At 44.7% G+C, this 17406-nt stretch overlaps 1 protein-coding gene across 1 annotated transcript in view; it reads left to right on the top strand.

Annotated features, from left to right (window-relative positions):
• The window catches only part of LOC139401637 (pre-mRNA-splicing factor CWC22 homolog), a 57782-nt gene extending 40742 nt beyond the window's left edge, over window positions 1–17040 (top strand). The window contains exons 16-21 of the mRNA XM_071145730.1: window positions 176–253; window positions 2339–2491; window positions 9390–9517; window positions 9708–9809; window positions 14085–14263; window positions 15802–17040. Coding sequence (XP_071001831.1) covers window positions 176–253; window positions 2339–2491; window positions 9390–9517; window positions 9708–9809; window positions 14085–14263; window positions 15802–16535 — 1374 coding nt within the window. The 3' untranslated portion in view covers window positions 16536–17040. The remainder of the gene's footprint in view (window positions 1–175; window positions 254–2338; window positions 2492–9389; window positions 9518–9707; window positions 9810–14084; window positions 14264–15801) is intronic.
• The last annotated feature ends 366 nt before the right edge of the window (window positions 17041–17406 follow it).

The following is a 17406-nucleotide window of genomic DNA, read 5'->3' as shown; positions in this document are numbered from 1 at the left end:
CAGAAGCAGCCTCTGGCTGGCTGCAGGAGGTTGTAACAGATGGGTCTCCACTCCAGGCCAGTACAAGGTATTTTCTATCCCCCGTAGGTGCAGCCCTGCCTGGCTTGGCCAGCATCCCCTCTCTATGTCCATGTGCCAGAGATTAAAGCTATTTTTGTGTGTCTTCTCTCAACAGAAAGAGCTGTGCAACATGATTCTGGACTGCTGTGCCCAACAGAGGACATACGAGAAGTTCTTTGGTCTTCTAGCAGGGGTAAGTAGACCAAATTAATATATTTTTACATGTTTTTTTATTATATGTAATATATTTTTTACATGTTTTATTATATGAAATATAACAAAATATAACCACAATATATACTTCTCAAAAAATTTAAGGGAACACAAAAATAACACATCCTAGATCTGAATGAATGAAATATTCTTATTAAATACTTTTTTCTTTACATAGTTGAATGTGCTGACAACAAAATCACACAAAAATGATCCATGGAAATCAAATTTATCAACCCATGGAGGTCTGGATTTGGAGTCACACTCAAAATTAAAGTGGAAAACCACACTACAGGCTGACCCAACTTTGATGTAATGTCCTTAAAACAAGTCAAAATGAGGCTCAGTAGTGTGTGTGGCCTCCACGTGCCTGTATGACCTCCCTACAACGCCTGGGCATGCTCCTGATGAGGTGGGGGATGGTCTCCTGAGGGATCTCCTCCCAGACCTGGACTAAAGCATCCGCCAACTCCTGGACAGTCTGTGGTGCAACGTGTTGTTGGTGGATGGAGCGAGACATGATGTCCCAGATGTGCTCAATTGGATTCAGGTCTGGGGAACGGGCGAGCCAGTCCATAGCATCAATGCCTTCCTCTTGCAGGAACTGCTAACGCATTCCAGCCACATGAGGTCTAGCATTGTCTTGCATTAGGAGGAACCCAGGGCCAACCGCACCAGCATATGGTCTCACAAGTGGTCTGAGGATCTCATCTCGGTACCTAATGGCAGTCAGGCTACCTCTGGCGAGCACATGGAGGGCTGTGCGGCCCCCCCAATGAAATGCCACCCCACACCATGACTGACCCACCGCCAAACCGGTCATGCTGGAGGATGTTGCAGGCAGCAGAACGTTCTCCACGCCGTCTCCAGACTCTGTCACATCTGGCACATGCTCAGTGTGAACCTGATTTAATCTGTGAAGAGCACAGGGCGCCAGTGGCGAATTTGCCAAACTTGGTGTTCTCTTGCAAATGCCAAACGTCCTGCACAGTGTTGGGCTTTAAGCACAACCCCCCAACTGTGGACGTCGGGCCCTCATACCACCCTCATGGAGTCTGTTTCTGACCGTTTGAGCAGACACATGCACATTTGTGGCCTGCTGGAGGTCATTTTGTAGGGCTCAGGCGGTGCTCCTCCTTGCACAAAGGCGGAGGTAGTGGTCCTGCTGCTGGGTTGTTGCCCCCCTACGGCCTCCTCCACGTCTCCTGATGTACTGGCCTGTCTCCTGGTAGTGCCTCCATGCTCTGGACACTACGCTGACAGACACAGCAAACCTTCTTGCCACAGCTCGCATTGATGTTCCATCCTGGATGAGCTGCACTACCTGAGCCACTTGTGTGGGTTGTAGACTCCGTCTCATGCTACCACTAGAGTGAAAGCACCGCCGGCATTCAAAAGTGACCAAAACATCAGCCAGGAAGCATAGGAACTGAGAAGTGGTCTGTGGTTATCACCTGCAGAACCACTCCTTTTTTGGGGGTGTATTGCTAATTACCTATAATTTCCACCTGTTGTCTATTCCATTTGCACAACAGCATGTGAAATTTATTGTCAATCAGTGTTGCATCCTAAGTGGACAGTTTGATTTCACAGAAGTGTAATTGACTTGGAGTTACATTGTGTTGTTTAAGTGTTTCCTTTATTTTTTTTGAGCAGTGTATATTTCATAGTAGCGGCAGGTAGCCTAGCGGTTAAGAGTGTTGGGCCAGTAACCGAAAGGTCACTGGTTCGAATCCCCGAGCCGACTGAATTAAACATCTGTCAAGGCATTTAACCCTAATTGCTCGTGTAAGTCACTCTGAATAAGAGCGTCTGCTAAATTACTAAAATGTAATACTTTTTTTATGCCTGAGACATTCTTTTATTTAGTTGAAATCTGTTTATGTTGCATGGGGAAAATGGGAATTTCATCACCCTTGAAATTACATTTGTTGGTAAGCTTTAGGGTACAGTAGTACAGTTCACTAATGTGGCCTTTAACAATCTCCTTCAAGAGCACTAAGTTTAAAAACAACTTTATTCTATGATCAACTAACATTTTTAACTGTGACTGTTATTTTGTCAGAGGTTTTGTCTGCTGAAGAAGGACTACATGGAGAGTTTTGAGGCCATCTTCATGGAGCAGTATGAAACCATCCATCGCCTAGAGACCAATAAACTGAGGAACGTTGCTAGAATGTTCGCCCATCTCTTGTACACAGACTCAGTCCCGTGGAGTGTACGTATTGTTGCTCTCTACGGCGCCCTATTCCCTATATGGTATACTTATAACAAGTAGAAAATATACAGTAACAGTCACACGTTTGGACACCTACTCATTACAGGGGTTTTCTTTATTTTGACTATTTTCTACATTGTAGAATCAAACTGACGATGTCAAGACTATGAAATGACACTTATGGAATCATGTAGTAACCAAAAAAGTGTTAAACAAACCAAAATATTTTTTTGATTCTTCAAAGTAACCACCCTTTGCCTTGACAGCTTTGCACACTCTTGGCATTTTCTCAACTAGCTTCATGAGGTAGTCACCTGGACTGCATTACAATTAACAATTAATTAGGTGTGATTGTTAAATTCCACATGAACTTTTATGTGCTTCTTCAAATCAGAATTAGAGAGAGCATACTTAAATTCATACAGGACACCGGATAAGACTGGAGATGTACTCCAGATATAACCGACTGACCCGAGCCCCCCGACAAAAACTACTGCAGCATAAATACTGGAGGCTGAGACAGGTGTCAGGAGACACTGTGGCCCCATACGATGATACCCCCGGACAGGGCTAAACAGGCAGGATATAACCCCACCCACTTTGCCAAAGCACAGCGCCCACACCACTAGAGGGATATCTTCAACCACCAACTTACCATCCTGAGACAAGGCTGAGTATAGCCCACAAAGATCTCCGCCACGGCACAACCCAAGGGGGGGCGCCAACCCAGACAGGAAGATCACGTCGGTGACTCAACCCACTTAAGTAACGCACCCCTCCTAGGGACGGCATGGAAGAGCACCAGTAAGCCAGTGAGTGACTCAGCCCCTGTAATAGGGTTAGAGGCAGAGAATCCCAGTGGAGAGACAGCAAGGGCTGTTCGTTGCTCCAGAGCCTTTCCGTTCACCTTCACACTCCTGGGCCAGACTACACTCAATCATATGATCTACTGATGAGATGAGTCTTCAGTAAAGACTTAAAGGTTGAGACCGAGTCTGAATCTCTCACATGGGTAGGCAGACCATTCCATAAAAATGTAGCTCTATAGGAGAAAGCCCTGCCTCCAGCTGTTTGCTTAAAAATTCTAGGGACAATTAGGAGAACCGTGTCTTGTGACCGTAGCATACTTCTAGGTATGTTTGGCAGCACAATATCGGAAAGATGGGTAGGAGCAAGCCCATGTAATGCTTTGTAGGTTAGCAGTATAACCTTGAAATCAATCAGCCCTTGCCTTAACAGGAAGCCAGTGAAGGGAGGCTAGCACTGGAATAAAGGATCACATTTTTTGGTTCTAGTCAGGATTCTAGCAGCCGTAGTTAGCACTGAAGTGTTAGTGATTTATCCGGGTTGCCGGAAAGTAGAGCATTGCAGTAGTCTAACCTAGAAGTAACAAAGCATGGATTAATTTTTCTGCATCATTTTTGGACAAAGTTTCTGATTTTTGCAATGTTACGTAGATGGAAAAAAGCTGTCCTTGAAACAGTCTTGATATGTTCGTCAAAAGAGAGATCAGGGTCCAGAGTAACGCCGAGGTCCTTCATAGTTTTATTTGAGACGACTGTACAACCATCAAGATTAATTGTCAGATTCAACAGAAGATCTCTTTGTTTCTTGGGCCCTAGAACAAGCATCTCTGTTTTGTCCGAGTTTAAAAGTGGAAAGTTTGCAGCCTTCCACTTCCTTATGTCTGAAACAGGCTTCTAGCGAGGGCAATTTTGGGGCTTCATGTTTCATTGAAATGTACAGCTGCGGTCCAACTCATCCCAAACCATCTCTTAATGTGTTTGAGGCAATCAGTTGTGTTGTAGCAAGGTGTGGGTGTTCTTCAGAAGATATCCCTATTTGGTAAAAGACCAAGTCCATTTTATAGCAAGAACAGCTCAAATAAGCAAAGGGAAACGACAGTCCATTAAGACATGAAGGTCAGTCGCAAAAAACATCAAGTGCTATGATGAAACTGTCTCTCATGTGGACCACCACAGGAAAGGAAGACCCAGAGTTAACTCTGCTGCAGAGGATAAGTTCGTTAGTTTCCAGCCTCAGAAATTGCTGCCCAAATAAATGCTTCCGAGTTCACTTAACAGACACATCTCAACATCAACTGTTCAGATGAGACTGCGTGTATCAGGCCTTCATGGTCGAATTGCTGCAAAGAAACTATTACTAAAGGACACCAATGAGAATGGGAGACAAATTTGATATTTTTGGTTCCAGCCGCTTTGTCTTTGAGACGCAGAGTAAGTGAACAGATGATCTCTGCATGTGTGGTTCCCACCGTAAAGCCTGGAGGTGTGATGGTGTGAGGGTACTTTGCTGGTGACACTGTCAGTGATTTATTCAAGGCACACTGAACCAGCATGGATACTACAGCCTTCTGCAGTGATACGCCATCCCTTCTGGTTTGAGCTTAGTGGGACTATCAATTGTTTTTCAACAGGACAATGACCCAAAGCACACCTCCAGGCTGTGTAAGGGCTATTTGACTAAGAAAGAGTTTTTTTTTTTTTTTTTTTTTTTTTTTTTTTTTTCACCTTTATTTAACCAGGTAGGCTAGTTGAGAACAAGTTCTCATTTGCAACTGCGACCTGGCCAAGATAAGGCATAGCAGTGTGAACAGACAACACAGAGTTACACATGGAGTAAACAATTAACAAGTCAATAACACAGTAGAAAAAAGGGGAGTCTATATATACATTGTGTGCAGAAGGCATGAGAAGGTAGGCAAATAATTACAATTATGCAGATTAACACTGGAGTGATAAATGATCAGATGGTTATGTAAAGGTAGAGATATTGGTGTGCAAAAGAGCAGAAAAATAAATAAATAAAAACAGTATGGGGATGAGGTAGGTGAAAATGGGTGGGCTATTTACCAATAGACTATGTACAGCTGCAGCGATCGGTTAGCTGCTCAGATAGCAGATGTTTGAAGTTGGTGAGGGAGATAAAAGTCTCCAACTTCAGTGATTTTTGCAATTCGTTCCAATCACAGGCAGCAGAGAACTGGAACGAAAGGCGGCCAAATGAGGTGTTGGCTTTAGGGATGATCAGTGAGATACACCTGCTGGAGCGCGTGCTACGGATGGGTGTTGCCATCATAACCAGTGAACTGAGATAAGGCGGAGCTTTACCTAGCATGGACTTGTAGATGAGCTGGAGCCAGTGGGTCTGGCGACGAATATGTAGCGAGGGCCAGCCGATTAGAGCATACAAGTCGCAGTGGTGGGTGGTATAAGGTGCTTTAGTGACAAAACGGATGGCACTGTGATAAACTGCATCCAGTTTGCTGAGTAGAGTGTTGGAAGCAATTTTGTAGATGACATCGCCGAAGTCGAGGATCGGTAGGATAGTCAGTTTTACTAGGGTAAGTTTGGCGGCGTGAGTGAAGGAGGCTTTGTTGCGGAATAGAAAGCCGACTCTTGATTTGATTTTCGATTGGAGATGTTTGATATGGGTCTGGAAGGAGAGTTTAGAGTCTAGCCAGACACCTAGGTACTTATAGATGTCCACATATTCAAGGTCGGAACCATCCAGGGTGGTGATGCTGGTCAGGCGTGCGGGTGCAGGCAGCGAACGGTTGAAAAGCATGCATTTGGTTTTACTAGCGTTTAAGAGCAGTTGGAGGCCACGGAAGGAGTGCTGTATGGCATTGAAGCTCGTTTGGAGGTTAGATAGCACAGTGTCCAAGGACGGGCCGGAAGTATATAGAATGGTGTCGTCTGCGTAGAGGTGGATCAGGGAATCGCCCGCAGCATGAGAAACATCATTGATATATACAGAGAAAAGAGTCGGCCCGAGAATTGAACCCTGTGGCACCCCCACAGAGACTGCCAGAGGACCGGACAGCATGCCCTCCGATTTGACACACTGAACTCTGTCTGCAAAGTAATTGGTGAACCAGGCAAGGCAGTCATCCGAAAAACCGAGGCTACTGAGTCTGCCAATAAGAATACGGTGATTGACAGAGTCGAAAGCCTTGGCAAGGTCTATGAAGACGGCTGCACAGTACTGTCTTTTATCGATGGCGGTTATGATATCGTTTAGCACCTTGAGCGTGGCTGAGGTACACCCGTGACCAGCTCGGAAACCAGATTGCACAGCGGAGAAGGTACGGTGGGATTCAAGATGGTCAGTGATCTGTTTGTTGACTTGGCTTTCGAAGACCTTAGATAGGCAGGGCAGGATGGATATTGGTCTGTAACAGTTTGGGTCCAGGGTGTCGCCCCCTTTGAAGAGGGGGATGACTGCGGCAGCTTTCCAATCCTTGGGGATCTCAGACGATATGAAAGAGAGGTTGAACAGGCTGGTAATAGGGGTTGCGACAATGGCGGCGGATAGTTTCAGGAATAGAGGGTCCAGATTGTCAAGCCCAGCTGATTTGTACGGGTCCAGGTTTTGCAGCTCTTTCAGAACATCTGCTATCTGGATTTGGGTAAAGGAGAACCTGGAGAGGCTTGGGCGAGTAGCTGCGGGGGGGGGGGAGCTGTTGGACGAGGTTGGAGTAGCCAGGCGGAAGGCATGGCCAGCCGTTGAGAAATGCTTGTTGAAGTTTTCGATAATCATGGATTTATCGGTGGTGACCGTGTTACCTAGCCTCAGTGCAGTGGGCAGCTGGGAGGAGGTGCTCTTGTTCTCCATGGACTTCACAGTGTCCCAGAACTTTTTGGAGTTGGAGCTACAGGATGCAAACTTCTGCCTGAAGAAGTTGGCTTTAGCTTTCCTGACTGACTGTGTGTATTGGTTCCTGACTTCCCTGAACAGTTGCATATCGCGGGGACTGTTCGATGTTAGTGCAGTCCGCCATAGGATGTTTTTGTGCTGGTCGAGGGCAGTCAGGTCTGGAGTGAACCAGGGGCTATATCTGTTCTTAGTTCTGCATTTTTTGAACGGAGCATGCTTATCTAAAATGGTGAGGAAGTTACTTTTAAAGAAAGACCAGGCATCCTCAACTGACGGGATGAGGTCAATGTCCTTCCAGGATACCCGGGCCAGGTCGATTAGAAAGGCCTGCTCACAGAAGTGTTTTAGGGAGCGTTTGACAGTGATGAGGGGTGGTCGTTTGACTGCGGCTCCGTAGCGGATACAGGCAATGAGGCAGTGATCGCTGAGATCCTGGTTGAAGACAGCGGAGGTGTATTTGGAGGGCCAGTTGGTCAGGATGACGTCAATGAGGGTGCCCTTGTTTACAGAGTTAGGGTTGTACCTGGTGGGTTCCTTGATGATTTGAGTGAGATTGAGGGCATCTAGCTTAGGTTGATTGAGTGCTGCTTCAGATGGCCTCCACAATCACCTGACCTCAACCCAATTGAGATGGTTTGGGGTGCGTTGGACCGCAGAGTGAAGGGAAAGCAGCAAATGTGGGAACACCAAGACTGTTAGAAAAGCATTCCTCGTGAAGCTGGTTGAGAGAATGCCAACAGTGTGCAAAGCTGTCAAGGCAAAGGGTGGCTACTAATTTTAAAATATATTTGGATTTGTTTAACACTTTTTTTTTGTTACAACATGATTCCATTATGTTTTATTTCCTAATTTTGATGTCTTCACTATTATTCTCCATTGTAGAAAATAGTCAAAATAAAGAAGAACCCTTGAATGGGTAGGTGGCCAAACTTTTGACTGGTGCTCTATATATATATATTTTTTTATTTTTATGGCACACAAGACACCGCACAATGCAAGTCTCTATCCAATGCGCTCTCCCGCCAATTTGTGCACATTCATTGTTTCGTAATTTAATTGTGTGAATTGTTTTCCTTGATTTAGTGTCTATTCTCCACTATATATATCACCACTAGTAGCCTACATTTACTGTTAATTCCTGTAATTTCTCATCTACAATGTTTGTTTGGTTATGGTAATTTCAGTTAATGCATTCAGTATATTATTTGTCTTTTACCGTTCTCATGGCCAGTAGACACGTTGCTTGCAGAGCGCACAACCTATGCTACACTTATGAGAAAGCGCTACTGTCAATGATGAGTAAGGACAGGCACCTGATTACGCATAGAAGTTGGCTACCTGGCCTGCATGTAAATGTAGGCATATAAATGTGCTCATTTGGGGATCTGATAGTATTTCTAATTGTCTTAATGCACTACCACTAATGAACTGTGGAGTCTGTTTTTTAAACATCCATTGAGAATGACACTCAATGTATTTGGAAGGTCTTTCCAGCTCTGCCTTTCGATAATCACTCAGCGTGAAAGGGGAAAATGTCATGCTCTGATCCAGTGGAAACTTTTCTTTTTTTGTTCTTTTAAAAAAAAAAATAGGTCTACCTGATGACCTCTTATCCCTTATGGAAAATAGCCTAAAGCGGTGTCTGTCCCGAGCTCACTGGCACGGCTGGACCAAAGTTGATCGTTTATACAATGTTTCAAGTTCGTTGCAGACAGGCCATGTGTAGCCAGTGTGATTTATGATGTTTTTTATCAGAATATTTTTGTTCTACCTGCAGGGTGCAATATTTGCTGGGGGGGTTTTATGTAGGATATTTTTTACATAGTTTGCAATGGATGCAACATTTTAGGTTTATCGTTTTCATTCAGATTTGAATACATTTTAATTAACCACATGACAATGATTTTGAGATACGAAGATGTTATTATACATTTAATTGTTCGAAGAAAATGTGCATATGAAAACCATAACTGGCACGTTGATTGGTAGAAATGTTCAGATAAATTGGCATGCCACATGACAAAGGTTGCAGGGTTAAGGGTTTAGGGTTATCTTGATCTCTGACTCCCTCTTGAGTAATTTCTGTCTTATTTCATCAAACAGAATCAGACAAGTTGATTTTATTAAAATACATAGGGTGTGTCTATGGGGTTGGTGATTTTGATTTCCTTTAAACAGCTACTAATCTAGTTACACCGTCTGGGTTTTTCTCTCTCAGGTGCTGGAATGTATTAAAGTCAGTGAGGACACCACCACCTCATCCAGTCGTATCTTCGTCAAGATCTTGTTTCAGGAGCTCTGTGCCTATATGGGACTTCCCAAGCTCAATGAACGACTCAAGGATATGTTAGTCAATCTAGTCTTTTCCTCATTCACTGTAAACTAATATATTACCTCAGGATGTTGATATTTGTAGTCTGGCTCTGTTTTTCTTTATTGCCCCTGAAAGGAAAAATAAAGTTGAATTAATTTAACTGAATGGAAAATTACTTTTTTTTCCCTTTTTTCTGCTTCTGGTCTTTTCTGTATCTTCCAGGACGCTGCAGCCCTTCTTTGAGGGTCTTTTTCCTCGTGACAACCCCAGGAACACCAGATTCGCCATTAATTTCTTCACCTCCATCGGCCTGGGTGGACTTACGTAAGTGCCTCCATCCTAATAATATGATAGTACGTGCCACCTAGCAGATGCTTTCACCCAAAGCGACAGCTCAATGTGTGCATAGATTTGATGTATGTTTGTGATTTTTTTTATTTTAATTTTATTTCACCTTTATTTAACCAGGTAGGCTAGTTGAGAACAAGTTCTCATTTACAATTGCGACCTGGCCAAGATGAAGCAAAGCAGTTTGACACATACAACGACACAGAGTTACACATGGAGTAAAACAAACATACAGTCAATAATACAGTATAAACAAGTCTATATACGATGTGAGCAAATGAGGTGAGATAAGGGAGGTAAAGGCAAAAAGGCCATGGTGGCAAAGTAGATACAATATAGCAAGTAAAACACTGGAATGGTAGATTTGCAATGGGAGAATGTGCAAAGTAGAAATAAAATAATGGGGGTGCAAAGGAGCAAAATAAATAAATTAAATACAGTAGGGAAAGAGGTAGTTGTTTGGGCTAAATTATAGGTGGGCTATGTACAGGTGCAGTAATCTGTGAGCTGCTCTGACAGTTGGTGCTTAAAGCTAGTGAGGGAGATAAGTGTTTCCAGTTTCAGAGATTTTTGTAGTTCGTTCCAGTCATTGGCAGCAGAGAACTGGAAGGAGAGGCGGCCAAAGAAAGAATTGGTTTTGGGGGTGACTAGAGAGATATACCTGCTGGAGCGTGTGCTACAGGTGGGAGATGCTATGGTGACCAGCGAGCTGAGATAAGGGGGGACTTTACCTAGCAGGGTCTTGTAGATGACATGGAGCCAGTGGGTTTGGCGACGAGTATGAAGCGAGGGCCAGCCAACGAGAGCGTACAGGTCGCAATGTTGGGTAGTATATGGGGCTTTGGTGACAAAACGGATTGCACTGTGATAGACTGCATCCAATTTGTTGAGTAGGGTATTGGAGGCTATTTTGTAAATGACATCGCCAAAGTCGAGGATTGGTAGGATGGTCAGTTTTACAAGGGTATGTTTGGCAGCATGAGTGAAGGATGCTTTGTTGCGAAATAGGAAGCCAATTCTAGATTTAACTTTGGATTGGAGATGTTTGATATGGGTCTGGAAGGAGAGTTTACAGTCTAACCAGACACCTAAGTATTTGTAGTTGTCCACGTATTCTAAGTCAGAGCCGTCCAGAGTAGTAATGTTGGACAGGCGGGTAGGTACAGGTAGCGATCGGTTGAAGAGCATGCATTTAGTTTTACTTGTATTTAAGAGCAATTGGAGGCCACGGAAGGAGAGTTGTATGGCATTGAAGCTTGCCTGGAGGGTTGTTAACACAGTGTCCAAAGAAGGGCCAGAAGTATACAGAATGGTGTCGTCTGCGTAGAGGTGGATCAGAGACTCACCAGCAGCAAGAGCGACCTCATTGATGTATACAGAGAAGAGAGTCGGTCCAAGAATTGAACCCTGTGGCACCCCCATAGACTGCCAGAGGTCCGGACAGCAGACCCTCCGATTTGACACACTGAACTCTATCAGAGAAGTAGTTGGTGAACCAGGCGAGGCAATCATTTGAGAAACCAAGGCAGTCGAGTCTGCCGATGAGGATGTGGTGATTGACAGAGTCGAAAGCCTTGGCCAGATCAATGAATACGGCTGCACAGTAATGTTTCTTATCGATGGCGGTTAAGATATCATTTAGGACCTTGAGCGTGGCTGAGGTGCACCCATGACCAGCTCTGAAACCAGATTGCATAGCAGAGAAGGTATGGTGAGATTCTAAATGGTCGGTAATCTGTTTGTTGACTTGGCTTTCGAAGACCTTAGAAAGGCATGGTAGGATAGATATAGGTCTGTAGCAGTTTGGGTCAAGAGTGTCACCCCCTTTGAAGAGGGGGATGACCGCAGCTGCTTTCCAATCTTTGGGAATCTCACGAAAGAGAGGTTGAACAGGCTAGTAATAGGGGTGGCAACCATTTTGGCAGATAATTTTAGAAAGAAAGGGTCCAGATTGTCTAGCCCGGCTGATTTGTAGGGGTCCAGATTTTGCAGCTCATTCAGAACATCAGCTGAGCAGATTTGGGAGAAGGAGAAATGGGGAAGGCTTGGGCGAGTTGTTGTGGGGGGTGCAGTGCTGTTGACCGGGGTAGGAGTAGCCAGGTGGAAAGCATGGCCAGCCGTAGAAAAATGCTTATTGAAATTCTCAATTATGGTGGATTTATCAGTGGTGACAGTGTTTCCTATCTTCAGTGCAGTGGGCAGCTGGGAGGAGGGGTTCTTATTCTCCATGGACTTTACAGTGTCCCAGAACTTTTTTGAGTTAGTGTTGCAGGAAGCAAATTTCTGCTTGAAGAAGCTAGCCTTGGCTTTTCTAACTGCCTGTGTATAATGGTTTCTAGCTTCCCTGAACAGCTGCATATCACGGGGGCTGTTCGATGCTAATGCAGAACGCCATAGGATGTTTTTTTGTTGGTTAAGGGCAGTCAGGTCTGGGGAGAACCAAGGGCTATATCTATTCATGAGTTCTAAATTTCTTGAATGGGGCATGTTTATTTAAGATGGTTAGGAAGGCATTTTTTTAAAATATCCAGGCATCCTCTACTGACGGGATGAGGTCAATATCCTTCCAGGATACCCCGGCCAGGTCGATTAGAAAGGCCTGCGCGCTGAGGTGTTTCAGGGAGCGTTTTACAGTGATGAGTGGAGGTCGTTTGACCGCTGACCCATTACGGATGCAGGCAATGAGGCAGTGATCGCTGAGATCTTGGTTGAAAACAGCAGAGGTGTATTTAGAGGGCAAGTTGGTTAGGATGATATCTATGAGGGTGCCCGTGTTTAAGGCTTTGGGGAGGTACCTGGTAGGTTCATTGATAATTTGTGTGAGGTTGAGGGCATCAAGTTTAGATTTTAGGATGGCTGGGGTGTTAAGCATGTTCCAATTTAGGTCGCCTAGCAGCACAAGCTCTGAAGATAGATGGGGGGCAATCAGTTCACATATGGTGTCCAGAGCACAGCTGGGGGCAGAGGGTGGTCTATAGCAGGCGGCAACAGTGAGAGACTTGTTTTTAGAGAGGTGGATTTTTAAAAGTAGAAGTTCAAATTGTTTGGGTACAGACCTGGATAGTAGGACAGAACTCTGCAGGCTATCTTTGCAGTAGATTGCAACACCGCCCCCTTTGGCAGTTCTATCTTGTCTGAAAATGTTGTAGTTTGGAATTAAAATGTCTGAATTTTTGGTGGTCTTCCTAAGCCAGGATTCAGACACAGCTAGAACATCCGGGTTGGCAGAGTGTGCTAAAGCAGTGAATAGAACAAACTTAGGGAGGAGGCTTCTAATGTTAACATGCATGAAACCAAGGCTATTACGGTTACAGAAGTCGTCAAAAGAGAGCGCCTGGGGAATAGGAGTGGAGCTAGGCACTGCAGGGCCTGGATTCACCTCTACATCGCCAGATGAACAGAGTAGGAGTAGAATAAGGGTGCGGCTAAAAGCAATAAGAATTGGTCGTTTAGAACGTCTGGAACAGAGAGTAAAAGGAGGTTTCTGGGGGCGATAAAATAGCATCAAGGTATAATGTACAGACAAAGGTATGGTAGGATGTGAATACAGTGGAGGTAAACCTAGGTATTGAGTGATGAAGAGAGAGATATTGTCTCTAGAAACATCATTGAAACCAGGAGATGTCATTGCATGTGTGGGTGGTGGAACTAATAGGTTGGATAAGGTATAATGAGCAGGACTAGAGGCTCTACAGTGAAATAAGCCAATAAACACTAACCAGAACAGCAATGGACAAGGCATATTGACATGAAGGAGAGGCATGCTCTACGTGATCTACAGGAGGATGCTGAGGGGAGGAAGGCTCGTAATAATGGCCGGAACGGAGTGAATAGAATCGCATCAAACTAATGGAAACCATGTGTTAGATGTATTTGATACCATTCGACTCATTCCGCTCCGGCCATTACTAGGGCACTATAAAATCTGATACGGAGAACGCAGACTGAATCACTTAATCCACACAACAAAAACGGAATTCAACAATATCCCAAAATGTATTGAACTTATAGGTCATCAACTAAATGTATTTAAAAATAAAACTGATTTTTATAGGGCAGTCCTCCCCAATTAAGGTGCCACCAACCTTCTGTGTTGTGATCCCTGTGTGATTTGAACTCACAACCTTGGCATCTATAACAGGCGTATTGCGTAACCAGCCTCCTGTGATCCTTTGCCAGTGTCATAATTTCCTCTCTCTCCTCTTTCATTCGCTCTCTCTCCTGCTCTATCTCTCCTCTTCATTACCACAGGGATGAGCTCCGTGAGCATCTAAAGAACGCCCCCAAGATTATCATGACCCAGAACCAGGAAGTGGAGTCGTCTGACACCGACTCGTCCTCTGACTCGTCCTCCTCAGACAGTGACAGCAGCGACAGTGACAGCTCTGACTCTTCCAGTGACTCCTCCTCCTCATCCAGCAGCAGCTCAGGTACAGTCATTTTACCACCCTTACAGTTGCCTGGTCCCAGAGCTGTTTCTTAAACTGTATTGACTTTGGTCATTGTCAGCACAAACAGCCATTTAAACAGATCTGGGACCAGGCTACCCTAACTAGGCTTTTTATTGAAACACTTAGGTAGTTGCAATCAATTTACAACCAGCCCTCTTCTAACAGCAATATCTGAATTATTTCTGAGGAATTCAAAGTGCTTGTCCTTTAATTCATCCTTCGATAGTTTAGTATTTATTAACTGTCTGCCCTCCACATTCACCTCTACCTAATTATAATGCCTGTGTTGTGTCGGGGAGGTCCTGTCCCTGATGTGAGGGTGGCACAGCCTGTTGCTTGTGTGCGTGTGCGCTCGCCTGGGTTATGGGTCATCGCTTGCCTCACCTTGAAGAATGTCATTGTGTTGTACTCAGTCCCTCTCACTCGGCATGCTAATTATTTTAATTGACCAGCTCTATTGAAATTAAACTTGGATGTTTGAAGGACTTCACTGTTTCCCTGGAAAATGCTTCTCCCCAAATTCCATTTTGCAAAGGTTTTAATCCAAAGACCTGTTTAGGCAACGTCTTGTTTGATTGTGGGACATTAAGATGGCTTTTCGTGTGAGTCCCTTGCTGATGACATGCAACCACAGCCAACCGAGGACCTGTCTGTATTCACTTATTCAATTAAAGAAAAATGTCTGTCAGAGCAGAACTTGAAATGTCCTATTTGAGAAGAGAGCAGCAATTGTCCTGGAGAAAGATGTTCTCTACACAATCACTGCTTTCACATCAAATCAATAGTTCTGAAATGCCCTTGCACTGAAATGCCCAATGGCACTGAAATGTCCTCTGAGCTTCTGTTGGTTCTCAATTGTCCTGAACATGATATCAAGCCTGTTTGAGATAGAGGTGTTTCCTGCTGTGATGTTGATGTGGCTATTTACCATTCATCCTGTGTGTTTGTATGCAAATATCTATGAAATACATGCATGTAAAGACAGTCAGTCAGTCCCTGCAATGGCCACACACACACACAAATACACCCTCCCTGCAGTCAGTGCTCTGGCAGTCTGGTGACTGTTTGACTGGTGTGGTGTTGGGTGTCCCTGGCCTGCTCTCTGTAGGGTAGAGTGATATGTTAACATGGCAGAGTAGGGCACTCCAGGCACCTGCTAAAAGCAGTCTGTCATCGCCACACATTATCTGCACACACAGGTTGTGTCCGAAATCGCACCCTATTTCCTATTTAGTGCACTGTTTTTGAACAGGGCCTAGAAGTGCACTATATATGGAATATGGTGCCATTTGGGGGACAACCTGTGTGTGCAGATGTTGGGCGATGACAGACTGTCATTGGGTGATTTTTCTTGTCATTTTATTTTACAGCATATATAATGTCTCACTCTAATGGATTGCAATGTGGTGTGCTGTTTGCATGCTTCTGGATTTTAGGTTATTTGCTTATGTTTAACAGATTTTGGTTCAAAATCTGGAATTATCTCGTGCTTCTAAGACGTACTTACTGTTTTACAGATTCTGACTCGAGGCGTAAGAAGAGCAAGGGCCAGAGAAAAAATAAGAAGAGTGACAAAGACAAGAAGAAAGACAAGATGACCAAGTCCAAGGCTTCTTCCAAAAATACCTCCTCAAATCAGAAGTCACCACTGGAGCAACGGCCCAATAAGAGCCCGAGAAACGACAACCGTCGCCGCAATGACAGCAGTAGCGATGAGGAGGCGGCGAAGCGCGGTGGGAGTAGACCAGAGCCTGAGGACCACCACAAATTCTCTCGCCACCGGGGTCGAGAAGAAGACGCGCCACAACCCATGTATGAGAGACCCCACCGCGACCGTGGGGGGCACCAAGATGAGGAGCAGCCTCGTGGCAGGCCTGACAGAGGCAGAGACTACGAGGACAGTGACAGACATCCAGAGTCCCGCAGGCACAACAGGGACGATGGGGGGAAATATGATGGGAAACACCAAGCCCCCCAGGTTGACCAGGCTGACCATGACAGAGTCAGACACCGCAGCCCTGAGAAAGAGAAGGAACCAGCCAGGTACAGAAACAGAGAGAGGTCAAAGTCACGGGAGAAGAGCAGCCGCAAGGAGAAAGACACAGATTCTTCCAGGAACTCGTACAGGAACGGGGTGGAGCAGCAAGCAGAGCGGGCGGACAAGGAGAACCGCCATCACTCTGACAGATACAGAGAACCCAGGAGAAACGAGGAACGGAGCAGGGATAGCTCCCCACGTAGACGGAGATAGCCGGACGGACGTTACTCAAAAAGGAAATGTAGTAGGCTTACATTCCAATGTCCATACTAGCATACTACAAGTACATGTCCAGAACTTCATTCTAAGTAGTGTGATAGTGTGAATGTTGAAACAGAGCCTACGCTGTAGTCATGCTGTTCATAAGCCAGTTGTAAATTGGACTCATCCATCTCATCCTCTGCCATAGTTCTGTGCCTCTCAATGTATACAGTTTATGCATAAAATGTATGTTTTATATCGCCCAATGAAATGTCTTTCTTAGAAATGGTTCAGCGGTTGTATTGGAACAATAACAGTACAAAGCTCTGCTTGCAGAAGTAGTGTATATATGAAGGTTTCTTTCTGTGGGTTCTATCAATGTAAGACTGGTAATGTCAAGAAAATGTGTGAAATTTGCATTTGATGCAACCTATTTTGTATTAGTGCAACCTATTTTGGGGGAGGGGGGGGGGTAAAAAGAATGAGACAACATATTAAAAACCTTTCAACAGTTCAATTGTACTTGATTTATTACTAAATATTATACAGTATACTGAACTTGTTTGCACTATATTGAAACAGGTTAGAGGGGAAATACACCAGAACAATGCATGGCAGTGTCCTTATAATTTAGCATATGCTTTGATCCAAAGCAACTTAGTCATGCGTGCATACGTTTTACGTATGACTGGCCCCAGCTGGAATCCAATCCATGACCCTTGGTGTTTCAAGCTCCATGCTCTACCGACTGAGCCACACATTGTCCACTTAAAAACATCGGGTGCCGTCTAACCTGAACACCTGTGATTAAAGAACATCAGCCAGTTCATAAAATGTTTGAATCGCTGCCATTTTTCGACACCAAGCAGGTGATCGTTAACAC

This window comes from Oncorhynchus clarkii, chromosome 3 (assembly GCF_045791955.1).
Source record: "Oncorhynchus clarkii lewisi isolate Uvic-CL-2024 chromosome 3, UVic_Ocla_1.0, whole genome shotgun sequence".
Classification (NCBI taxonomy): Eukaryota; Metazoa; Chordata; class Actinopteri; order Salmoniformes; family Salmonidae; genus Oncorhynchus; species Oncorhynchus clarkii.
The sequence above is the reverse complement of the archived record's forward strand: the minus strand, read 5'-3'. Positions and strand labels throughout refer to the sequence as shown.